The following is a 27,946-nucleotide window of genomic DNA, read 5'->3' as shown; positions in this document are numbered from 1 at the left end:
GGGAAATAATCACTCTCTTAATATAAATATGTATATATCTACAATTTAATTTTAAATGTCAAAACAAAGAAATAATTACTTTAGAATATAATGAAATTGTTTAACACTATTCGTGTTTACAAAATGTTTTTGTCTATCATCAGAGTTTAATATATCGTCATCATAAATGCTAAAGTATTACAGCATAATGAACGTTTTTAAAATCAGAGTTGGCATTAAAGCACGCTTTTCAATATTATAGAAAAACATTTAACTAAATATTGGTCTTTTAGTTCAGATCATATATTTTAATTAACTACTGCTTCTTTGTGTTCTTTAAAGATCATTTTTTAACATAGTGATAGGTATGGGTTAGATCACTGTATTGCTCACACACCTTTTTACAGGTAATTGCAAAAACAATATTCACAGAGTTTTACTTTTAAAATGCTAATGTTCTGGCGGCATGGTACTTTGGTACATCATTACGCGTTTTTCTACATGTACTTAACAGATAAGTTCGGGGTGGGTGGGGGGGGGGGAGGGTGGGTGGGTGGGTTCAACTTCATTCACCACTGTCCGTTCCAGTGTTTCTTCCAGACTTTTTTCTCTGGGGGGGCACTTGAAATCTTCGGGGGGGGGCGGTAAACTTGCTTCGGGGGGGGGGGGGCGGACACTGTTAAAAGTATATATTTTCTATATAAATTATATACATTTCATTTCGTTCGGGGGGGGCGGTAAAAATTTTTCGGGGGGGCTAAGCCCCCCCTCCCCCCCCCCCCCCCCCCCCCCGAAGAGATGCCTGGAAGAAACTCTGGTCCGTTCACTTTAGGTCAATTATCCAACCCAGTGTATACCTAGGTGTGACATTGATGTCGCTCTACACAATTGTGGTGGATAGGTGTGGGGGGGGGGGGGGAGAGATAACCAACTCAGAGTGAACAAAGCGTCAGTTTTTAGATGACTGTTCTAAAAATACATATATATTACACAAATATAATTATATTACACAAATATATATTACAGAAATAGATTTAAATAAGTAGCAGTGGTATTATGACAATATGCGGAAGAGGGGGGGGGGGGTTGTAACTGTTTCATATAATTTGTAATCGTAATCACTATCGCCCAAACTGTAAGAATACTACTACTTCATCGTGATGACGTTGTTGACCTTGTCAAAATGTCCCCACCACTACGCAGTTTGCTCATAAGTAAATTTAAATAGAGGTGCCACATCAGTTGTATTTGTTTCTGTATTGTAATTTTTTTTTAAATTAATCACACTATTCAAACTGTATATACAAAGTAATTATGTGTGAAGTTTTCTGTATAACATTTTCTAATTCAATTATTCGTAAGCAAATACATTATACAGTTGCCTTAAACTTAACACCCCTTTTGCCAAGTGGTACTACCGTAGAGGTTTTTTAAACATTGCAATGCATCGTAATGGTTATTTTTAGAATGGCAAAGCTGTTAATACGTGTTGTAAACGTAGACACTACTAGACTAGTACAATAATGCTTAGTTGCTGCATGAAAAGAAATCTTGTGATTTACACTGATGTGCTGACCAAAAATATTTTTTAACAAATAACATTGTTTAAAACTTTGAGTTTAAAAAGTTTCCAAAAAGGCGCCACTTTGCTAAAAATGGCCAGAGGGGGAGCGGCAGCTCCCCCTGCTCCCCCCTGCGTACGCTACTGGTCGTTACTAATCATTCACGTGTTGGTCAGTATACCTTGACAGAATATTAAATGCTTAGCTAATGTGTTAGATTATATAAATCCTGACATTTTCCAATCCATCTTAACTTGCATGAAAGTAAAACGATACTTTATATATGTTGCCCCTAGCTTCCAACTTAACTTGTATGAAAGTAAAACGATACTTTGTATACTATGTTGCCCCTAGCTTTCAGCTTAACTTGTATGAAAGTAAAACGATACTTTGTATACTATGTTGCCCCTAGCTTCCAACTTAACTTGGATGAAAGTAAAACGATACTTTATATACTATGTTGCCCCTAGCTTCCAACTTAACTTGCATGAAAGTAAAACGATACTTTGCATACTATGTTGCCCCTAGCTTCCAACTTAACTTGTATGAAAGCACCAACGACCCGGAGGAGTCAAAGAGACATGTTGTCTTCTTGTACAGAAAAGATGGGACATGCTATTTGTCGTGTTCTAACGTAAATAGAGAATGCCCCATGACCTTTCTAGACATCAGAGATAGCATCTTCGCCCCCTTTACATTTTCTTACGAAGTTTCAGGATCAGTTGTCAAGGTAAGAAATCACCTCATGTAAAGGTGTGTTTACATTAGTGCAAGAGGCGGATAGTAAAGACCTAACCGTCATACGTACTACCAGAATGATAGACTTTTTTTTCACGTGCGGCTTTCAATGCTTCTATTACTGTCTAACAGAGGCGTAGAGAGGCCGTGGGGTGAGTGCGGACGGCACCGGGTGACACCATATATAGGGGATGACGCCATGGCAAAAAACTGCATTGTCAATTGCAATAATGATAAATTATGCGGCATATATTTAAATTATACGCCGATGTAGGCCGACACACACACATACACACACACACACACACACACACACACACACACACACATATATATATATATATATATATATATATATATATATATATATATATATATATATATATATATATATATATATATATATACTTTGTTTCTTGGGGGGGGGGGTAAAACCACGTAGTGCGCACCTGGTGACACCCAACCTAGCGACGCCACTGCTGTCCAAATTGATCTAGGCCTCTATGAAAAATCCAACTTCCCCAAAGTTGTAAAAAAAAATTATCCCCCATTCTCTACGACCTCGGCGAGATGATGAAAATTAACTGTTCTAATCTAGTACCTTCTAATCGATATTTCCTTCCGTTCTTCTTAGTGTATGTATTATTATCTATCCCAACTTACATAGGATGAGGCGGGATTTCGACGGGGGGGGGGGGGATTGTGTATTTCGTAGGGGAAAAAAGAAATAATAAGTTTTATGATTCTAGTTATTTTAAAAGTAAGAATGGTAGTTTTGTGATAATGGTGGGTGATATGATTGTTGACTAACTTTACATGGCATTACAAATGCAAGTTCTCTACTATTATTTTTAGCGCAATTTCCATTCTGGAGAATTGCGTTTATTAACTCGTCATTTCTGGGAATGGATGGATGAATGTATGGATGTGTGTCCGCAGCTTTAAGTCGTATCTCCTCCTCAACGAAGCAATATCGATGACTAGTTACAAAAACAATTATGTTAAGCAAGTTACGAGGATGAACATAGGCCATAAAAATTCCGGGTTTCTTTCATGGATTTCCCGGAAAAGCCAAAAAACCTCGGAAAAATGCAGTTTTTGGCCCATATCTCGGCAACCAGACCACTTAGCGACTTGAAACATGCACCAATCGATTCCTGCTATAATTTAGAACAATATTGCCGAAGAAAGTTTTCAAAAATATCCTTTTGTTTGGTCACAAAAATTTGTTTGAATTAATTAAAATTTGGACCGAATTAGTAGGCATTTTATGCAACCACACCACACGCGTCATCACGTTTTATAGCTGCGCCATCACGTTCAATATCTGCGACATCACGCTCGGTAGCTAGGCGCGCAATGGTTTTTAGTCATGTTACTCTATTGTAAATAAAACATGTAAAATACTGAAAAAAAAATAATAAAAAACGTTTTAATAACTAACCAATGGTTTTACTAACCCTGCTGTTGATTTACGCTACGACAGAGCTATTTTTAGATAACGTAAGGAAATTGCGCTAAAATTGTCACTAGACTTTTTTTAATTACTTGTTTTTTTAAATTTACAGGCCTACTTCAACCGTGAATACAAGGGGGAGGTAGCTGTGAGCAGTGGTGCACAACTGGATGTAATGTACTTTAACGGGAGGTTTTCTGGCCACACTGTTGAGTTCGTCCCTTCTTTGTGAGTTTAAAATGCAGTTGGGCACCCTCGCTATAAACGGACAAAGCCTGTAGCACAAAACTTAATTTGAAAAATTGAATCCTGCCCCCAATAAAAAAAAAATTACTTATGAGGGGGGAGACTTGGAGTTCTCTTTCCAAAAATATATTTTTATTTATATAATTTTGTATATTATCCTATATCAAACACGTCCCATTGAAGCGAGTTTGAGTAGCGGTGCTACAGTTTAAAATTCCCAAGAAATACGACTGCTACTCAGTGGACTGCTGCGGTCTTTATCCATCTTTGTATACAGTGTAAGGATTCACGTCAGCAGTGTTTCTTCCAGAATTTTTTCTCCGTGGGGGGGGGGGGGCACTTGAAATTTTTTTTTGGGGGCGGTAGAATTTCTTTGGGGAGACGGACACTGTTAAAAGTATATATTTTCTTTATAAATTATATCAATTTCATTTCGTTGGGGGGGGGGGGGGGGTAGAAGAAACTCTGCACGTCAACAATCATTGACAGACTGCTTGAGTTTACCTTAAGTATGCTCTCAATATTATTATAAAATTGTATAACAAGCTGATGGGGTGATGTTTTATTTTTTTTTTTTTTTTTTTATTTTTTTTTTTGTTTGTTTGTTGGGATTTATTATTTTCTTTTAATTGGATTAATGTTTTTTTTTTCTTTTTTTATTTAATTCGTCTTTATTTTCATTTACTTATTTATTTTGCGTTATTTGGGTTATTTTATTTTTAAGGCTAAAGCTACGTTTAAAAATACCTTAGGATTTACATGTATGTATAGGTGTATTTTTAAAATCTGTTTCAAAATTGATTTTTATTTTTTTCTGTGAAATCTTAATAAACAAATTGAATTAACTGTAAATGTTTTTTCTTTTTATAAAAATCAATCGAATTTTTTCTTAACTGGTTTGTTTAAAAATAGCCATGCCCAAATAGTATGCCAAGGTCAAGTCCAAAATGTTCGTTACTCAAAGTTGTGTTGCATGCGTCTCCTGACTGTCCTGACTACTGGTAGGTCATAGTCTTTGTTGCGCTCCCATCTTGAGAATAAAGACATGTCTACGTTTTTTTGGAATGGCCAAGATTTAGTATTTTTCTTAATGCAAGGTTACTATTTCGTATGTATGAGGTGTGTGTGTGGGGCGTGGGTAACTAGCTTGCCTATACCTTTCCAAATCCCTAAACCCCCCCCTCCCAGTTGTACCGAGAGGAAGTACTGTAACGGGCGGTGATCCAAAGTGCCAACCGGGGTGACTCGATTACAGGATTATAGAGAAACCTACTGGTAACAATTCTGATAGATTACATTTTCAAGTTTTAAAATACTTTTGTTTTCACAAGCTTTTATTTAACTCACTTCCTCTGTCGTCAGTCGTCAGTCGACAGTCTGTCTAGATCGAAACGCAGGAGTGAAAATTCGGACACTTCTACTTGACCGATACGATTCACATTTGACACGTGGGTCAAGACATGAAGACAATGCAATCTGAAATAAAAAAATAAAAAAAAAATAAAAAGTAGAAAATAAATTATACACTACTATTTAAATTACTATAAAGAAAAGCGTGGGTCTCTTCTCAAATATTAGTAAAGGTATCCAATAGGTACTAAAGTACTAAAGTGACCCACGCTTTTCTTTATAGTAATTTAAATAGTAGTGTATAATTTATTTTCTACTTTTTAGTGCATCATTACATAAAAGCTTGTTATTAAAACGTTTTTTATGAATTTTTACATTTTTCTTTCTGAAAATCGCTTTTTGAAAATAGAAATTTGTGCAACAATACACCATTTTAACTGTAGAAGAAAAACCATACAAATTTTCAAAAGTTGATTTATCAGTTTTGTTGGTAATTGTACACAGAATAACTTGAGATTTTTTTTTTTTCATTCGGGGGGTAGGGGGTGGGCAGAGGCGTAGCGACCCTTCCCGGCGCCCTGGGACAAACTTTCAATTTGGCGCCCCCCTCGGGAGCAAATTTTCTATTTGAACCCCCCCCCCCCCCCCCCCCCCCCCTCAAACTTTCGATTTGCAACCCCCCCCCCCCCCAATATTTATAATGCAAAAATGCAGCTAAAATGACATTTTAATTTGTTTTTACAACCCATTTTTGGCGCCCTCTAAGGTCGGCGCCCGGGAACATATGTACCCCCCCTGGCCCCCCCCCCCCCCCCATCGCTACGCCTCTGGGCGGATGTGCTACCGTGGGGATAGGCAATACCGTCTCATCAGAGATGGCTGAAAGAAATATTTCTAATGTTCTTTTAAAATTTAAAAACTATTGGTCTGAATTAAGATTTTAAACATTTAAATGTAGAATGTCCCTAAGTTCACATCTTATAGGTACCTGTTAAGGAAAATAAAGGCGGTTGGGCATAGTGCTGACCACACTATCCCTTCATATGCCGAGGTCACTGAAACAGATGAACTCTGCTTCATCTGCCTCATGTGTCGTAGATACGAGCGAGAAACGATGATTATGAAATGTAGAATAAAACATTACATAGATCTTTTTTTTAATCTTAATCAAAGAGGGGAATCAATTGTAAGAATTTTTTTTTAAAAATGAATTAATTTTTTTACAAAGAACATAACTTATCCATTACTGACACAAAGCAATGCCCAGTAATAGCCGTACAGTGGTGCACTGTACATGTGCGTGTGTGTGTGTGTATGTCAATGTGCGCCTATGAGTGCGGGCGCATCTTTATGTGTAAAGGGGTGGGAGGGTAAGGTTGAGTGAGGTGGATTGAGGTGACACCGAGTCAAAAAACAGCCAATTTTACACAAACTACTTTACTTAGATATTTTAAAAACATTATTGTAGACACTTGGTCGATATCTTACAAAGCATAAGAAGTTTATCAAGTGCCGACTTAAATGCTTAAGTACAAATTTGCTTGTGCATTACAAACGTTTTTTTTAATTTAGTACTCTAACACAGCATCCTGTTTGATTAAATCAGATGCTACCGTGATTTTTTGAAGACAGCTTACATCCATCTAATAACAGGTCATGTTTAGACAAACCTGTATGTAATTACTTGTCCAAACAAACATGTAGTTAAACAAAGAGAATTAACTCATCGATCTTACATCAATCTGTAAAACACATGTTTAGTATGAGCTGTCGTGATAGTCTGAAACCTAATTGAATGAGTAGCTGCCACGTAAGCGCAACGTAGGATATATAAGAGATAATTAATTTTAGTGTTGTTCTATAAGCCAAGCTGGGGGGCAGTTTGCTGTGATCGACGATAGAACAACGGTAAGAACGCCTTTTTTTTTTTGTTTAAATAACCCCATATATATATATATATATATATATATATATATATATATATATATATATATATATATATATATATATATATATATAGTTACGATCCCTGAGATCTTTACCTGGCTTAGCAATATCGAAAGGGAAACAACCAGACCCCTAGATTGCCGGATAGGCAAATAAATGAAATGCTGAAGCTTGCTCGTAGACTGACCATACATAATCGGGGAGGGCTAGAGTGTTGTTTTGAGGTTCACGGCTCGGGAACATTCCTGAAGGTCACGCCCACCCTTGTGGTCAGACCTGGTCGTGATGAGACGACACGGACTTGTGCAGGTGCTCAGAGAGTGGCTGTTGCGGTCAGCCCAGGCTGGAATTTATGGCTGGAATATTCCTGGCCGGTGATGAGTTAATTAAGTCGAACACCTGACAGGGCGGGAGTTCCCACGGTGGGCGATGTGATGTCAGGTATATCAGGGGAGTAGGAACAGACAGCTGGATACAGTGCCGAGAGAGTCAGCAGACAAACAGGAACGTAACTTGTGAACTGGTGGAGCCCACGGAACGTCTGTAGACCTAGACTAGAATTGACCGTTAGGGACAAGCAGGGTCGTCAGAGTGAGAACTTTATATTTCAGCTGTAGGCTAGATCAGGGGTTCCCAACCCCGTGCCCGCGGGCGCCATGGCGCCCGCCGAACGATTTGTATGTGCCCGCCTCTCACTATTCGACAGAGAGAATTTTTTTCATAAACATTATTTAAAGGTTGAAGGGGATGGAAACAGGGGCGGAACTACAGTGCCGCCAGACCCCGCAATGCGGGGGGGCCCACGCCATTTAGGGGCCCACGGCCGACCATAAAAAAAAATTGTTATAGTTAAAAAAATGTTCTTGCATTTTTGACTTAATGTTTGTTTTGTAAAAAAGATTACCGTAGCTGCGGTTGGATTATCTTTATTCTATAGACACCACCCCACGCTCATTTTTCCTTCGTCTTTGAACCACTGTGAAAACCGAGTCCTCTTTCTCCTACAATGAAACTTATCAAAGATAAGCAAACGCTCAAACCACTTCCATGACTTATTTCCCTTTTTTAAATAGTCAAATAGTGATGCTCATAAGCCTCTTTTTAATAGATTTGTATTAAACAAATTAAAAAGAAATTACTTCTCTTTATTATTATTTGTTTATAAATTACTTACTAAAGAATGACACTGTATACAAAGAAAATGTATTTAAAATTAATAAAATAAATACAAAAAAACATAAAAATAAACATGACACGAGAAACCATTATTTACAGAAAGATTTCGGGTTTTATATTCTTTTGACCGACATGTGACTAACGGTCTTACAGCAGAAATAATATAAAACTGATTTTCACAAAACTGACTAATGCACTTACACTCATGACATGATGTTGTAATTTGTTCAAAAAAAAAGACCCACGTATTTCTCATAACACGAACAGGCCAGCATGAATAAGTATCCTATGTTCGTATGTTGTGTTTGACTATATATATATATATATATATATATATATATATATATATATATATATATATATATATATATAGGCCTATATATTTATATGGAGGGGGGGGGGGGCTAAAAAAATTTTTTGCGGGGTGGCCCCTTTTTTCTAGTTCCGCCACTGGATGGAAATCGAAAGTTTAAGGGGGGGGGGGGGGGGGTGTGCAAATCGAAAAATTGAGAGGGGGGGTGCAAATCGAAAGTTTGAGGGGGGGGGGGGTGCAAATTGAAAGTTTTGTCCCCGGGTGACGGAAAGGGTCGCTACGCCTCTGGAAGGAGTTTGTCGATTTAAAATAGGTGGTGCCCGCCACCCTACCGATATTTTAGAATGTGCTCTAGAGTATAAAAAGGTTGGGAACCCCTGGGCTAGATCATTGTATTTTTCTGATAGTATTCCATGTGGTGGCAGGTTAATGTTGATTGTTGTATTTTTTTTTATGGCTTTAAAGCACGGGTTCCAAAACTGGGGGTCGCGCCCCCTTGGGGGTCGCAAAGGGCTTTCTGTGGGGTCGCCAACTGGTATACTAAACCTTAGCAATGAGAAACAAAACATTAATATTTCGAAGAATATCTAATATTCGGCTTTACTAAGATAAGGAGCTCTTTCATCCGCGTGAAGCTTATTGCAAACGTCAGAGATTTGATTGAACAGGAAGTTTTCACCAGGAAACACAGCATTATTGCAAGTATCAAATAGATAGAAAAACGCCAAGCCAAAAAAACAACACAAAAAACAGCACAACAGGAAAAAATCTCATCAAACCCTGCATGTTGAAGATGGTGAAGTTACTTTTTGGGGACTCCAGTGCAGTAAAGATGCAATAAATATCTCAGCCTAATAATACTATTCAGCGGCTTATAGCAGACATGTCCGTAGATGTTAAATACCACATTTTTAATGAAATCAAGCTTTCACCATTGTTTGCTTTTCAAGTTGATAAATCAACAGACGTGAGTTGGATATTCGCGGTTGCTTGTCTTTTTCTATATTCATTCAGATGATAGCAAAGAAGAGTTGCTATTTTGTAAAGATAGCATGGAGAAAAAAAAATACGTTTTTTTTAAACGAGATGAATAAAATGGGTTACAACGGCTGTGGGGGTTTGTTCGGATGGTTCGACATCTATGTTTAGGTCAAAATCGGGCTTTCAGAAAACAGAAAATATTTAGCTCCCTAAACACTGCATGATTCACCAGTATGCCATCGATATAAAGACGCTTCCGACTCCATTGTTAGTAAAAGTCGTAAATTAAATTTCATCCGGAGCCTTAAAAAAACTGAGCAACGACATTAATATAAATCACGAGGGTCTGCTTTTCTACACTACAGTACGCTGGCTGTCAAACGAAATGTTGTGAATCGTGTTTTTGAATTGAAATCTGAAATCAAATTGTTCTTGGAAGTGCAAAAGAAAACAAGACCTTTTGGTATACTTAAAATAACATAGAGTAGTTGGAGAGAGTATCATACCTAGCTGATATATTCGAACATCAACATACGCCTAACCTGAAGCCAATGTTTCTTCCAGACTTTTTTCTCCGGGTGGGGGGGGGGGGGGCACTTGAAATTTTCGGGGGGGGGGGGGGGGGGGGCAGTAGAAACTCGGCCTGAAGCTTCAAGGAAAATGAACGAATATTATCACTTTCCAAAATAATCTCAGGGCATTTTTATCAAAGCTGCAAAAGGCAAAGAAAATAAATCTTGGAAATATTGAAAATTTGAGAAACTCTGCAGTGTGGTAGCCAGGTAGATGAATCTGATTTTGATATAATTAAAATTTTGAAAGAAGCGATTTCTGAGCATCTTGAATCTCTTGAAAACGAACTGCGGCACTATTTCACTGAGCTGAAAGGAGAACCTGCATTGATGCATTACCCATTGTCTACTTCCCTTGATGTTGCCAGCATTCACGATGAATTACAAAATGAATTCTTCGATTTGCAGAATGATTCCGCGTAAGATGAAAAACTGCAGGCACAATTTTGGTGTAGCATTCACCATTCATACCCAAACGTAAAATAGATTTTCAACACTATTCTCCGATTAAAAACATGATTCTGCGTAAGATGAAAAACTGCAGGCACAATTTTGGTGTAGCATTCACCATTCATACCCAAACGTAAAATAGATTTTCAACACTATTCTCCGATTAAAAACAAAATTAAGAAATAAACTGAATGTTGATAATGACAGGTTTGCGTTAACAAAAACTTAACAGCGAATGTTTAGTAAATAGCATGCAATTTTACTCATCGTAATAAAACAGTTATCAAGAGTAGTTCATATTGAAAGTCTCCTAGAAAATCTTATTTTATTGCTTATTAATTTCCATACTAATATCGGCTTTTTAATTCTATGAAGGTCGCGGGTCACTTACTTTTTATAAAAGGGGGTCACCACTCAAAAAAGTTTGGGAACCACTGCTTTAAAGAGTAGAAATAGTTGTTAATTGTGTTAAATCATTATTAGTCCTTGTTCTTGTTTACGAATACCCCAACTAGCTCGAAAAGACAAGGGAACGGGGACGTAACAATATATATATATATGTATATATATATATATATATATATATATATATATATATATATATATATATATATATATATATATATATATATATTATATATACATATATATATACATATATATATATATATATATAATATATATTATATATATTATATATACATATATATATACATATATATATATATATATATATATATATATATATATATATATATATATATATATATATATATATATATATATGTTGTTGTACGAGATCAAAAGAAAGATAAAAGCTGTCAAATATGTGCACCTACAAGAACGTCATAAATGTTTTATGATGGTTTGCCCCATTTTAAATACTTTTACCCATGTTAAGGTTTTCTAATGTGACTTTTTAAAAGACATTCAACCAGTGTGCCAGTCAACGAAAACGTTGATTGCACAAGCCTTATTGTGACACGCTAATACTTGTTGCATAGCCCCCTTCCCCTCAACTTCGCCCAAACAAAAACATTTTTTACATGATTTTTAAAGTAGTGTTTATGTGAATATAGATATGTTTTTTTTTCATCATTAATTGTGTCTTGTTGGTTTCAGGAACACGTAATATGATTTCGATTAGGATTCTCTTTGTCCCGCTAGTCTTCGTGAGTTTAGCGAGAGAAGCTGTGAGCAGTCCCAACATTGCCAGCAATGCAACAGACTTACAGAAACGCGACACTCGTCTCAATACCAGAAAAAACGTAATATCTTGCATAAAATTACCTCATCTATACTAATAGTTTCGCTATTCTGTCAGTGTGTCACTCTGTCACTCTATCTGTTGGGAACGCCATAGAGAAAACACACGCAAGATAAAAACTTTCACAGTCAAATGAAAAACGAAACGTGACGTCACATGCAACATGATGTAGCAAATATTCTAAAGCCGGAAAAGAAAACACAATAATATGACGTCATTGATTCTAGAGTAAACATACAATTACAAATCCAATGTCCCAAAAAAAAAACTTACGTCATCGATACTTGATATTAACGACACTGGTATTCTCGCTTAATTCATTTGTCTAATTTTAAAACAGGTTTGCGTGCAGATTGTTTTCAGGCATCTCTACGTGTGATTTGATGCAAGACAACTTTTAAACCACATCTAAAAATAAATCATAAAAACTTTAGTTCTTAATGAGTTTTATGGTGGTTTATAAGTTAAATTAGACCAATGAAATGAGAAGTCAATTAAATCGTACTTAAAATTAAATTGAAATGTATCCCTTCTTTAGTTCATGAGATTATTAAATTATATTTAAATACATAAATTCGCATTTTAATAATGTTAATATGTGGATCGTAGCCACTGAATGCTTAGTACATTAATTTAGCTGAACTTAAATGTATTTTTATTTAAAACTTTTCAATTAAGACAAATGTATCCTTATAGTTTTATTACTATTTTCCACAAGTTAATGGATGCAGTCGGAACAGTAATTATTTCATATTTCAAACAAATGGTTTTAATAATAATAATCTATTTACAGTATCCTATCCCATACACACATGAAATCATGTTTGAGACAACGTTGTTCCCTGTTTTTACAATTGAAGGGAAGGTGAACGATCAAGCTCTTAGGTGAATTTGGATATGATAACTTTGATATATAAAGTTGGACATGACTAGCTTTGATATATAAATTCGGATATTATTAGCTTTGATACATAATATATATTTGATTATGATAAGCTTTTATACATAAACTTAAGAATTGGTTAGCTTTGACACTTAACTGTTGAATTGATTAGTTTTTATACTTAAATTTAATTTAGACAGGCTTAGCTTCGATACTTAAATGTGGATAGGATTAGACTGTTACTTTTGGACAGGATTAGCTTACTGTACATAATAACTTACACTCCTATTTTTAAAAATATTTTTTTGTATAAAGACATTCCTTTATGAACTTTAAGTTAGATGTTACATTTTAAAACATGCATTTTAACTTAGTATATTATATAAGATGCAAAAGAAAAATCGCATATGACTTTAATGAATTTAAATAATTATAAGTTCTGGAGATAATAGGCTGCCTCACAATCTCGGGAAAAAATATTTTCTAATATTATTCTTACTGAGATTAAACGAGTAATTTGGAAAGATACGTAAGAAATAAATAAATAGAATCTGCTAAATAGTTTGACACAAAAACAACTAAAATTATACCTAAAACCAATGCAAAGTATACCAAATTTAAATGTACTGTTCATCTATCTCACTCGGATAGTTTGCATCATCAAAATTTCTCTATATTTTACAGATGCAGGTGTAGTAAACAACATCATTCTTAATTTGCTGAATTCACTACAGGTTTACCATTGATATGTGTGTAGATCATCCCTGTCTTGATATCAGAGCCTTCCAGTTCAGTGTACAATTAAATAGACGCCAAGTGGTCAGGTCCCACAAGATAGGGAGAGGTCAGCCTTGGTCGAATCAGGAAACGTACGGCATCATGCCTTTCACTCGAGGGAAATCCTTCAGAATGAAGATTACTACTGACAGTGAAAAGTACAGAGTGCGTAAATTAAAATCGTGTGTGCGCGCGTTTGCGTGCGTGCGTGTGTGTATGTGATATCTTAAGTAACGTTTAAGTTAAATAGACTATATTACTCTCTTAATTCTCTTAAATTTTTAGTGATTTCCGGTTAACGGAAGAATAACTTCGCTATTTCCGATTTCTGAAAAAAATATCACTTTAAATTTTCTCACACAGGTCTAGACTCGATTAGAATTCACTGTGACATGCAATTTGGCTGAATTAGATGTTTGATTAACTTTTTAAAAATTAATCAATGTTTACTTTATTAATTGCGATTCTATTATATTTTAAAAAATTAATATAACCAACAGATTTTGATAATAACTTTTCACTTTGGTGTCAAATCACACAAAAAAAGGAATTTTTTTCTACACAATTCTATATTTCTATAGTCCGATTATATTGGAAGTGCCATCCCCTTTTCTGTTATTTATTAGAATATACGAGATAGTCTACGGAAGATCACTCTCGCTTTATTTACATTAGTTATTTTTTAAAATGCACATGTTTGACGGTCACTCCTCCCCAATTTTTGTGACAATATCAATGAACGACAGCGCAGCTATTCTCAATTTTTTAAAAACTCTATTCAAAAGATAAGGAAGTAAAGACACCAAACACATTTTTTAAAGAAAGAGAGAACTTAACCGTCGCCTTTTTTCTTATACCACTCAGTGGCGGAACTAGAAAAAAAGGGCCACCCCGCAAAAACAAAATGTAGGCCCTCCCCCATATATATATATATATATATATATATATATATATATATATATATATATATATATATATATATATATATATATATACAATCACAAAATACGAACATAGGATACTCTTTGCTGGCCTGTTCGGGATTTGAAAAACATCAATTAAAACTAATTACAACACCTTGTCATGTGTGTAAGTTCATTAGTGAGTTTAGTATAAATCAATTTTAATTAATTTTTATAGAAGCCCTATTTAACATCCAGTCGTTCAAAATAATATAAAGCATGAAAGCTTTGTATAAGTAATGGTGTCTCGTGTAATGTTTATTTTTATGTTTTTTTTTTATTTATATTATTAATTTTTTAAATATTATTGATTTAATACATTTCCTTTTTATAAAATGTCATTCTTTAGTAATTACTTTATAAAAAAAATAATTAAGAGAAGAAATTGCTTTTTAATTTGTTTAGTACAAATCTATTCAAAGGAGCTTATGACCACCCCTATTGGACTATTTTTTTAAAAAAGGGAAATAAGTCATAGAAGTGGTTTGAACATTTGCTTATCTTTGAAAAGTTTAATTGTAGGAGAAAGACTCGGCTTTCACAGTGGTTTAAAAACAAAGGGAAAAAGAAGATACAAGAGCGTGGGGTGGTGTCTATAGAATAATGATAATCCAACCGCAGCTAAGGTATTTTTTTACAAAACAACCATCAAGTCAAAAATGAAAGAAAATTTACTTTTTTTTAACTAAAAAAATTTATAATGGTCGGCTCTGGTCCCCTAAATGGCGTGCCCCCCCCCCCCGCATTGTGGGGTCTGGCGGCACTGTAGTTCCGCCCCTGATACCACTACAGCGCTAACAATATGATTCTAAAAGGATACTTTATTTGTAAACTAGCGTGCCCGTCCGCGTGAGTTGCCGCGGGATTATAAGAAAGACATGCGTAATATATTAAGAGGGTTTCATCAATGCGTTACTAATGCGTGACCTTGTTTTCTAACACGGAGTTATTTTAATGTAAACAATGTCTGGGCTTGAACCATATTTATCGGGGCACGAGTTTACTTAAACTACCGCCCAGCACGCCATGGTGTGCTGGCGTACTGTATGAAAGCCTTGAGTGCACGATAATCACTCACTGTAATAGTGAGGCAGAACACACTTCTGTGACCACCTAGGTGTCTGGGACGGAACGTAGAGGGATGCTCCGAGGAGCCCCCGTTTACACTAACCAAGTTTAGTGGCGATCGGATGAAAGGTGTAGTAATGCATAAAAGACAAACAAAACAAATATATATATATATATATATAAAGAGAGAGAGAAAGAGAGAGAGAGAGAAAGAGAGAGAGAGAGAAAATAATTTAAGCCAAAAGGCTAACTAATTCAGTAATGTACTCTAATGCAATGATCTTATTTTGGTCACAATATTCCACATTTTCAGGTTTATGTCAATGATCAATTCTTCTGTGATTACAAACATGCAGTTCCACTTCACACCATTAAATTCATTAAAATTGCAGAGAGTGTCAAACTCAATAGATTTTCAGAGCAGGTATGTTTACTCTAAAAATGGGTTGTCAGTCCTTAGTGTTCTCATCAGCTATTTTATCCAGCGTAAGTATAAAGGTGGTCTTCTGTAAATGGCGTCACTATTTAAGGGGGGGGGGGGGTGTGAGGGGGGGGTCTTACTATGTGGCGACGTGGAAAGAAGAGATTTTTGTTCAACGTGACGTCATACGGTTGCACTCTAGAAAATCTATATATATAATTCTCTTCTTCGAGCCGTTAGAAAACAAGCTGCAAACGCTCTCCCTACCTCCCCACCCCTACATGGTTTTAGTGAGCTGTGTTCACTCTAAATGTTTACAAGCAGAGCCAACGATTTTAAACGTAGGGGGGGGGGAGGAGGGGGGGGATGGAAGGAAGGGGGGGGGGTTATTGTCCTTAACGAGCTACTTATAGTGTTTTAAAGAAATATTTTCAGTGTCAGCGTTGGTACTGTCGAATTCACAAATTATGAATTATTGAAAATTAGAAACAACTAAATAGCGGCGTATGTTATGCCGCGGGCCGGCTCGTAACTTATTAAAGTGTATTTTTGCTAATTAACTTTGTAACTTTTTTTTGTGAACAATTGTAGCAATAGATCAAGTATTGACTGAGTTAACCATACCGATATATTTCCAATACAGTTAGTGCTGAAAAATACAGCTAATAACAATTTACAGAATCATTATATGAGAATAGCTAGTGTAATAGATTGAAATAATTGTGAGGTCAAGGGAACTCACTCTTCTGTATTAGTTATATTTATAATATTGTTATCTTGAGTGATGTCCCTTGTGTACTTCCTTCCGTCCTCTCTGTGTGTTACCATCGTGAGGTAGTTAGACCCATTAAATGTGTTATATACAACCACAGGCTTCTGTCGTCAATCTATTATAATTGGCGACGAAGGATAAACATCTACTAGAAAGAGCACCTAATTACGCAAAAAAGAGGTTTGCTAGAGCTTATTAGCTAATTATTTCTAGAATTATGGCGCTGTATGGCCAAATAAAAGAATTTGATGCGAATGATGAAATCATTCAAGATTACCTAGAGAGGTTAAGCTTTTACCTAGAAGCAAACAACGTGACGATAGAAGCCAAAAAGAGAGCTGTTTTGTTAACAGTCATAGGGCCTCAACAATTTAGGCTACTAAAAGACTTATGCGCACCAGCTAGTCTAACTACCAAGAGCTTTAACGAGCTGAGCAAATTGCTAACAGACCACCATGCGCCTGTACCATCAAAGTTTCTATGTAGAGCTAGATTTGACAGTAGGACTCGTCAACCAAACGAGTCAATATCAGAATATGTTGCTGCTTTACGTCATTTAAGTGAATTTTGTGAATTCGGAGACACGCTGTCTGACAGATTATGTGAAAAGTTTGTGACAGGTGTAAACAGCCCTGATATTCAAAGAAAGTTGCTGCTCGAGTCAGATCTAAAATTGGAAAAAGCAATACAACTTGCAATGTCATTCCAGCAGTCATCAGATGCGGCGAGATCTTTAGCACCTTCAGAGATCCATGCAGTAAACAGCAGGTTAGTCAATAAACATCAACCCCATCAGAGCATTCCAACTTATGCTAAACAGCCTGCTCGTTCAAATCCTAGATCTAAATCTAGTAATAATTATCAAATATGTCATCGATGCAAAGGTCCCCATGCATCTCATCGGTGCAAGTTCAAGTTAGCAACTTGTTATAAGTGCAGTAAGCAAGGTCACATTGCCAAGGCCTGCTTTGCAAAGTCTTCGTCTGTTGCTAAATCTAGCCAGTCAAGACAGTACCGCAACCAAAAGCAGCACTATGTTAACTCTCACCAAGACTACCTAACCCAACCAATGAACCACTCTACCTGTGAAAATGCTCAAATTGATTTGCAGCCGGATTTCAACCTGTTCTCTGTGAAATCAATAAGTCATGCTCCCATCAATGTACAAGTTAATATCAACGGTAAGAGCATCAGCTTCCAACTTGACACTGGAGCATCTCTAACAGTCATAACAAAGAAAGATTTTGACGCTGTCACAGGAGGATCAGTGTCTCTACAGCCATGTCACAAGTGTCTAACAACATACACTGGTGACAATGTTCCGGTAATAGGAGAGTGTATGGTTCATGTAAGTTATAATGGTCAAAGTGTTAAACTTCCTCTTCTTGTGGTTGAAGGAAATGGACCGCCATTACTAGGTAGGAACTGGTTAAGTGATCTTAAGTTAAATTGGGAGAGTATTTGTTCATTGAAGAATGTAAAAGAATCTAGTCTTACTTCACTAGATAAAGTTATATCTGAAAATAAATGTGTTTTTGGTAATCCAGGATTACTAAATGATAGAACAGTGAAGATAAGCATTAAAGATACAAATCCAAGATACTGCAAAGCTAGAGTTCCACCTTATGCAATGAGGAATAAAATTGAAAATGAGCTAAGTAGATTGGAATCTAATGGCATCATAAAGAAGGTAGACTATTCCGATTGGGCGACACCCATTGTGCCAGTGTTAAAGAAGGATGGTTCTATAAGAATTTGTGGAGATTATAAAACTACACTGAATAAGCAAATAGGGCTAAATAGGTACCCTATACCTAACATTGAGGAAATTTCTTTGAATTTGGCAGGAGGAGACAAATTCACTGAATTAGACTTTAGTCATGCTTACACTCAACTAGAACTGCATCCAGAGTCAAAAGTCTATACGACAATAAACACACACAAAGGACTCTACCAATATGAAAGACTATGTTTTGGCATATCATCTAGCCCTGGAATTTTCCAAGCTGTCATGGACAGTATTTTTAAGGATATTCCAAATGTTTGTGTGTACTTTGACAATGTGTACATAACTGGTAAGAATGACACTGAACATCTTAAAACACTTGATAAAGTATTAAAAAGTGTTGGTGAAAAAGGTTTAAAGATAAACAAAGATAAATGTCAATTCATGCTGACAGAAATTAGTTTTCTTGGTTATATATTAAGCAAGCAAGGTATCAGACCTCAACCTGAGAAAACAAAAGCCATTAAAGAAGCACCCAAACCTGAAAATACCCAACAACTAAGAGCTTTTTTGGGCTTGATAAATTACTATGCAAAGTTCATAGGAAATCTGTCTGGTAAACTATCACCACTGTACAAGCTGCTACAGAAAAATGCAACTTGGCACTGGGGTAAACAACAAGATGCTGCTTTTAATACAGCAAAAGAGGCTTTGTCTGCTGACACCTTACTAACTCACTATGACCCAGGGAAAAGACTTATATTAACATGTGATGCTTCAGCAGATGGTGTAGGAGCAGTCTTGTCCCACATGGATGAGAAGGGTGACAGACCCATTGCTTTTGCCAGTAGATCTTTGAACCAGGCTGAGAAAAATTATTCTCAGTTAGATAGGGAAGGCTTAGGCATCATTTTTGGTGTTAAGAAATTTCATAAGTTTCTGTTTGGTAGGAAGTTCACCATCTTTACAGATCATAAACCATTGCTAGGTTTATTTGGAGAAAACAAAACCCTACCTGAGCATGCCTCACCAAGAATTCAAAGATGGGCTATCACACTAACTGCATACAATTATGAATTGAAATACAAACCTGGATCTGAGAATAGTGCAGATAGTCTTAGTAGATTACCTTTAAAAAACCAAAGCCTGAGCTATGTACCAGAAGATGTATTTGTTCTCTTCTCTATCATGGATAACTCCAATATAAATGTGAATGATATTAAGAGAGAAACACAAAAAGATGAGTGCTTAATAAAAGTATATGAGTACTGTAAGAATGGTTGGCCTGAAGAGTCTGTGAATGATGACTTAAAGCCATATAAAATAAGAAAAACAGAGTTAAGTCTAGAAGATGGATGTATACTATGGGGGTCAAGAGTAATTATCCCCAAAATGTTACAAAAAGAAGTTTTAAGAACTTTACATGATACTCATCTTGGTTCTTCCAAAATGAAGAGTCTAGCAAGATCATGGTTCTGGTGGCCACATATGGATGCTGATATTGAAAAATATGTAAAATTTTGTTCAAGCTGTGCACAACATTCAAATCAACCAGCTACAGCACCTTTGCAAAACTGGGACTGGCCAATCGAACCATGGAAACGTATACATATAGATTTCGCAGGACCTTTCATGAACAAAATGTTCTTAATTGTTATTGATTCACATTCTAAATGGTTAGAAGTTAAAATCATGAACACAATCACTGCAAATGATACCATTATAGAACTGAAGGAAATATTTTCAACTCATGGATTACCAGATCAAATTGTTTCAGATAATGGGCCTAGTTTCACAGCTCATGAGTTTAAACTGTTTTGTGTGGCAAATGGTATTGAGCATATAACCACATCCCCCTATCATCCTGCTGGGAATGGTTTAGCTGAAAGAGCGGTAGGCATATTCAAAACCGCTATGGTAAAAATGAATACCGGTAACAAGTTTTCTCTTAGAGAAAGAGTAAACAGGTTCTTAACCAAATACCGCACAACTCCTCATATAACAACAGGTGTTGCACCATGTGAATTGCTATGTGGTAGGAAAATTAAAACTCATCTTGACCTACTGCATCCAACTGTTCAAAGGTCTGTTTCCCAACATCAACATACACAAAAAGTAAATCATGACAAATCATCCATTGAAAGAGAATTTGCAGTTAATGATAATGTGTATCTAAGAAATTATGGGAGAAAGGAAAAATGGATACCAGGTCAAATTGTTCAATGTACAGGACCTGTGTCTTATAAAGTAAAAACAAATGATGGACTTATTGTCCGTAGACATGCAGACCAGTTGAAAATAACTTGTGCAGATAATAAGTGTGAATCTGTCAATCCCACCAAGTCTGATCAGTTCACACCAACTCAGTTTGTTCCACAACCAAGTTCTGTTGATATGAGTGAATCAAGTTGTCTAGAGTCAGAAAATGTAAATTCTGGAGTTAATGATTTAAATCCTAGACCTCCTGAGATAGAGAATCCAGATGGTCAGAATCTTGAGTCACCAAATCAGAAGCCACTGAGAAGGTCAAGCAGGACAATCAAAGTCCCAAATAAGTTAGACCTATGATTCTAAAGGTCAAAAGGACTTTGACATTATTGTTTTGTATTTTGATTATGTTGTGGCATATTGTGCATTGTTTGTAAGGATGTAATCTACCATAATGTTCATGTTACAATATAATTGGTGATTTTAGGATACTATCAATTGTTCTATTGAGAGATGTGTTATTGTGTTCTAAGGGTAAAGGGATGTAATAGATTGAAATAATTGTGAGGTCAAGGGAACTCACTCTTCTGTATTAGTTATATTTATAATATTGTTATCTTGAGTGATGTCCCTTGTGTACTTCCTTCCGTCCTCTCTGTGTGTTACCATCGTGAGGTAGTTAGACCCATTAAATGTGTTATATACAACCACAGGCTTCTGTCGTCAATCTATTATAGCTAGGTTTTAAATCAATTATATGAAGGGTTTTAAAGTGTTATACCCACGACGACAACCGCAGGAAATTGTATGTAAACAAAGACAACTGTGTTAAATTGATATAAAATCATTTATACTTTAAAATTGATATATTTAAAAAGCAGGGATAAAAAAACGGAAAGCATTGTGTAATTGTATTTTAAAAAACCACTGCAACTTACTATTTCTTACTTATTATTTTTCTAGATTATCACTCCTATTGTAAGTACAACTTAACTGTATATCTTCTGTAAAAGTGTTTGTGAATATGATTCTGTTTGTGTGTTGTGTATGAGAGTATGAGTGTATGTGCATGAACGTACGTGAGTGCGTATATATACAAGCGAAATCGATTGCGTGCGTGTATATGAGTGTGTTTCTGTATCCATACGAGAGTGACTGTATTATGAAAATATGAGTGCGTATGTGCGTACTTTTTTTCGATGCTAGCCCGTGTGTAAAATCGAATAGCGTTTTATATCACAAATAGCTGAACAGCTTTTGCAATTACTTGTTTGATTCTCACCTGTTATGTGTCATAGGCCTTTGACCATCGAGGACCTGGACAGAACGCTACATCTCTCTTTTTGACAAAAAGCCTGAAGACGGGAGATATTATCCAACACTATGTCACAGTTAACCCTGAAATTTGGAGATATGGATTTATATAGTAAAGTTTGATTCTTCTATCTGTGTAATGTAAACAAGCATGAATGTTAATTTTTGTTCTTGTTGATTAGTATATTTTACCCTGCTCTAGTAAGATGGGGGTCAATATTACCCCAGACATCTTTAGACCAATTTGTTTTGAAAACTAGCACGATTTGTGACCTCGCCTGCCATGTACTTTTTGTACGGCCTACCTAAGTCATTACACATGTTTAATAATTTCTAAATAATACCTGTTTTTTTTTTTCGCGTGGGGTCTTGTGGTCATATTGACCCCATAGTACCTTCAATATAATGAAGGTAGGTTTTTCCCTTATTTACATATTCTATGACGGTCGCGGCATAACAACATGTGCACATGAAAGTGACTTTCTGGTGATGCTGTTCTGCAGTTGTTAGATGATGTGAGTGACGTCGATATTGCAAATGATCTGAGCTGAGATCACCAGTGGAGTAAGCGCTAACAAATCAGAGTTGGAAGATGGTTTCATTCGTGGTTTTCTTGGAAAGACGGTCACGTGTTGTCACAGAAGCTACAAATTCTGCGAAGAACCCCGGTGCGAACTATTCTCATACAGAAGTCAGGGCCAAAAGGGAATGTGTGCCAAGCAGACACACCTTTGAAAGTATTTATTTTATTTTTATTTTGACGATGTTATGTTATTGTGACTGAAAATGATCGCAACGTTAGAGAACTTAAAAAAAAACAAGTTAATTAAAAAGCCTAGTGACAATTTTAGCGCAATTTCCTTATGTTATCTAAAAATAGCTCTGACGTATAATGCTGGGGTGCGATCAAGCTAGGAGAACGATCGGTTTGTAGGTGTTTATGTAATTTTAAAATTTGTGACCGAACGAAAGGATATTTTTGAAAACTTTCTTCGGCAATATTGTTCTAAATTATGGCAGGAATCGATTGGTAAATGTTTCAAGTCGCTAAGTGGTCTGGTTGCCGAGATATGGGCCAAAAACTGCATTTTTTTCTTGGCTTTTCCGTGAAATCCAGGAAGGAATTCCGGGAATCTTTTTGACCCACCATCATCCTCGGAATTTGCTTAACAAATTTGCTTTTGGAACTAGTCCTCGATATTGCTTCGTTGAGGAGGAGATACGACTTAAAGCTGCGAACACACATCCATCCATCCATTCCCAGAAAAGACGAGTTAATAAACGCAATTCCCCAGAATGGAAATTGCGCTAAAAACAAATGATAAATGTTCTTGAAGAAATTATCCCGCACTTTGATTACTCCACATCAACTTTTGTAAATGAATCATACGCCAAAAGATGTAAAACAGATGATCCGTATCTTGGCCATTGTGAAGGCACCGACACCAACATCATACAACACCAAACCTCATTCAGGAAATTACAGAAGATATTATATTGGTCGTAGATAATGTGACAAGAAAACCAAACTCATCTGTAATGAGGGCAATCCGTTTGAGTACAACCAATACCAGCAATGTCATTTTGCCAACAGCATGTTAAAAAAAACTAAATATCGCCCAAATAAACGTGGTGCAATATTTTTTTCAGATCTGCTAACACATAGTCACATCATATTATGCTAAGGAAAACAAAATACTATAATAAAGTGTTTTACTCTTGTCATATAGCCTATTTTTCACCATGGGCTCAAACTGCCCCAATGTTACCAAACGCGTGACTTTTTCTAACATACCAGAGCAGGGTTTATGAAAAAATCTTAGTCGCTCATTCAAATGTGGTCTCTAGCTATCTGACCTAGATTGATACGGTGTCGAATTTCTTTTAGAAGTTAACTGACGTCTTGCTTTTATTGCCTTTAGTTTCCAGCTTAACTTGTATGAAAAAACGGACAACCCGGTGGAGTCAAAGAGGCATGTCGGCTTCCTCTACAGAAAGAATGGACAAGGCACCTTGACCTGTTCAAACACTGCCAGACAGTGCTACGAACGCATTATAGCTACCCCAGCAAACATCTTCCAGCCGTTCACGTTCTCGTATGAAATATTTCCAACATTTGTTAAGGTGAAAAAAATTTCGATTTGCACCCCCCCCCCCCTCAAACTTTCGATTTGCAGCCCCCCTTCCCCTCAAACTTTCTATTTGCACCCCCTCATACTTTATATATATACCGAGGGGTCTATGGGGGGTTATGACCCCCCTAACCGCCACCCCCTGCCTACGCCACTGCGTCGATTGCTCGGGGTGTCACCCGATGCGGCACCTCTTGGTTTCACCCCCATTGTTTTCACATTAAATGTTACAGTTGTTTTCACCCCTAACCCCCCCCCCCCCCCAGTGTAAAAATCTTTAAATTGCTTACATTTTAAATACTAACGATGTTAATCTATAGTCGGTTGTTAATGCAGCTGGATGTAACATTATTTTTCTCTATAGTTTGCATGTTAACCTCATAGTGTCACACCCCTTTCCCCTTTCTCGGGATCATAAATTTGTACTTAAAATACTTTTTAACTCTAATTAATATTTCTTTGAACTGGCAAAAAAAAACATTTATATAATAATATATTCTATATATCTTGCATTTTTTTTTTGTCTTGGTGTCAAACCCCTCCCCAAATGGTGTCACCTGGTGCGGTCCGCACCACCCGCCCCCGCCTCGCTATAACTCACGCAGTATTATCAGTTTGATAATGAGAAACTTGGCAAAAAAAAGATTAAACATACAAACATACACGTTTTCCATGGTTATGAGTGTGTACCCACCCCCACCCCCTTTTGGACTACTTGTCTTTGCGGTCGTCCATAAACGACGTTACATTTTTTTGCCATTTTTACCCCCCCCCCCCCTATGTCACACACCTTCACAAAAAGTCAGACCCCCATAAAATGACGCCACACCCCCCCCCCCCCCCCATAATTTACAACTTATCCTGTGTTTTAAATTTTCTATTTTCATCCTTTTAAAATTGTCGCTCGTGGAAACAGCGTTAATAATGAGCGTGCATGACCCATAGGTTGAACCAGCAGGTAATACTTAATGTAAATGTGTGTATATCTTGCAGACATGACGACTCACGTGAGAATAGCAATATATTTAGTACGAGCCGACCCGCGGCGTATCATATGCCGCTATTTAGTTGTTTTATTTTCTTCTTTTCAGTCATTCATAATTTGTGAATTCGACAGTAGCAAAGCTGCCACTGAATATATTTGCTTTAAAACACTATCAGTAGCTCGTTAAGGACGATAACCCCTCCCCCACCTTCTGTTCCCCCCTCCCCCCCTTCCGTGAAAGCAGCCTCCTCTTGGTTACCTCCCCTAAGTTTAAAATCGTTTCAAACTAAATTATCTGCCCCTAATAGCCGTCACTCAACCCGGCTCTACGATTGTAAACATTTAGCATGAACCACAGCTCACCAGACCATGTAGGGGTGGGGGTGGTAAGGAGCGCGCTTACAGCTTGGTGTTTTCTAGGGTCTCCAAGAAGAGAATTATATAAATAGATAATATGCAAATTATTTAACTTGTAAACACTATACCGGACCTTTAATTTTCCTGGTATATTTCATTGTAGCCTATATGATGGACTTAACGGATGTCATCTCTCACAAAGCAATATAAATGTCATAGATTTTTAATAGTAAAGACTCTCCACTAGAGTATTAAATTGCACGTTTTACTGTTAGCAAAGAGGATGTTGAAAAATGACAAGACATACTCTCACACATACTTAAATCTTAGCAAATTGTATAGAAGTTTTATTAATAAAAGATTTTTTTTAAATATAACAAAGGTTACTTTATTACAAAATTATGCAAATTTCGAATCAACAAAGGATTAAATAATAATATCAGTAACAGGTTATACTTAACCGACCATATGTATATACATTCATATTTCTAAATTTTAGCAAGATCATTAAACGGAGTATTTTTAAAAATTACTTACAACAGTATTAAAATGGCAATCCTCAAGAAAAAGTTGTGATATTTAAGCATGTTCGTTCTCCCATGAAGAATTAAAATGTTTCTTTATTGAATACATTGGGACGGAATTTTTTTTTTTCCTAATGGAATCGGAATTCCCTTTACATCGAGGTCTTCCTCTTGTATCCAATCTACACTCTCACCATTTATTTTGATTGGCGATTATCACAATCAGTTCCCGTTGACGACGTGCAGCAACTCTCAGAGGCCTGATGCGCTGTAATGGCACAATTGATGATTCCTGTTTGTGAGTTAAAGAATGATTGCGCAGCATAACCAATGAAGTTTGAATGACACTTCTTACAAACCCTGTCGCTGATCACGGATTGAACAGACGGACAATACAAATCATAAGGGATTGTGCGATAAGGATTTGAAGAGCGGGGGAGGATTTCATCAACTATTATATTTCGAGCAGCAAAAAGAGATGGAAATTTATGTGAAGAACCATCTGTTGAACGCTCAGGTATTATTAGTCCACAACTTGTTTTGGCGACTGGTAAAGGTGGAGGAAGAAATCTATGAGTTATTAAGCTGAAATAGAAAGTTCTAGGCTTTGATCAACATTTACCATCCATGCATTTAACGATCTGAGTCAAATACTGGCTAGCTCTCACATGAATATCGTGCCAACTCTGATCCTTTGAGAGCAGAGAAGTTTCAAGGAGTTCAGACTCTTCTGGATCTATGTATGTTGCCACTGTAGAAAATGTATCCACTGTCAAGTTCTGTCAAACTGTTTCTGGCAAATTGAAAATTCTAATCTAAATCTGTGTCTATTGTGACTCCTCTTTTATCCAAATGACTGCCGCATTGGTCATGGGGTAAAATTCATATTGCGAGCTCATTGCTAAGTTTCGCCATTTTCCTTTCAACCCTAATAAATGCACTCTATTCAAATGCATTTGTAGTTGTGATTGAGAAAGTGGTGTACCGCAACTTTAATGACCTTTTCGTACCTAGGGTTTTCGTCTGGGCCACCATCAACTGTTAGTTATTTTTCTTCTAGATCGTTGAACTAACATGAGACACTGGCATGAATACCACGATGTAAGGGAGACAAGGCATGCCATCAAGGGCATGAGTCGCAGCCCTATGTGTAAACATAAGTTCTGTAAATTGTTTTTGAATAAAATATTCGGGGAAAAGGGTAAACTTCAAATAATAGCAAGTGTTACACGGATACCCCTGCCTTACCCTCACTAGCTGATATGCTTCCGACCTCTAGTCAAATAGCACTATTGACAAATTTGCATATATGGCAGTCTACTATAAAACATACATCGTCAAATTATAGGGCAATTTAATTAGGACAACAATATATTTCTCAATCTTTTGACAACTTACACAAAAGGATACATTTTGTTAGAAGTATCTCAACCAATTTAAAATAGTAAGTTTACTTTCCTAAAAACTAAAAAAAATGCATGTCACACACTCCGAGTCTGGGCGATAATCCCCCTCAATGAGAACTTTTGTGAAGATTGTTTTGGTTGTCTAAGATTAAGTGGCACGTCGTATGAAATATTCCTTTCTTTTTTATATACAGGTCTACTTCAATGAAGAATACTCTAACCAGCAAGCTGTGTTTGATGCCAACCTGAATATGCTCTTTATGTTTGGATGTTTTTTGAACCACACCCTGGAGTACATTCCTTCACCTTGAGATGAGACGTCTCCAAGCCGAAACACATTGTAGAAATTCAATCTTTACAGAAGAAATAGGTTT

At 36.4% G+C, this 27,946-nt stretch overlaps 2 protein-coding genes across 2 annotated transcripts in view; both read left to right on the top strand.

Annotated features, from left to right (window-relative positions):
• LOC131947101 (uncharacterized) overlaps positions 1–4,001 on the top strand; it is a 12,010-nt gene extending 8,009 nt beyond the window's left edge. Inside the window, exons 8-9 of the mRNA XM_059308195.1 lie at positions 2,070–2,271; positions 3,848–4,001. Coding sequence (XP_059164178.1) covers positions 2,070–2,271; positions 3,848–3,967 — 322 coding nt within the window. The 3' untranslated portion in view covers positions 3,968–4,001. The remainder of the gene's footprint in view (positions 1–2,069; positions 2,272–3,847) is intronic.
• Positions 4,002–7,111: 3,110 nt separating this feature from the next.
• LOC131947249 (uncharacterized) lies at positions 7,112–27,946 on the top strand. The gene is made up of 9 exons (XM_059308398.1): positions 7,112–7,239; positions 11,893–12,038; positions 12,831–12,922; positions 13,655–13,862; positions 16,041–16,151; positions 21,818–21,832; positions 22,153–22,280; positions 24,091–24,292; positions 27,767–27,946. The coding sequence occupies exons 2-9, from the start codon at positions 11,904–11,906 to the stop codon at positions 27,881–27,883; spliced, it is 1,008 nt and encodes a 335-aa protein (XP_059164381.1). The 5' UTR covers positions 7,112–7,239; positions 11,893–11,903; the 3' UTR covers positions 27,884–27,946.

The sequence above is a fragment of the Physella acuta genome, unplaced genomic scaffold (genome assembly GCF_028476545.2).
Source record: "Physella acuta isolate Inbredline_101_S28 unplaced genomic scaffold, ASM2847654v3 ptg000055l, whole genome shotgun sequence".
In the NCBI taxonomy this organism is placed as follows: domain Eukaryota; kingdom Metazoa; phylum Mollusca; class Gastropoda; family Physidae; genus Physella; species Physella acuta.
Note: the sequence above shows the minus strand (reverse complement) of the source record. Positions and strands in the feature narration are given on the sequence as shown.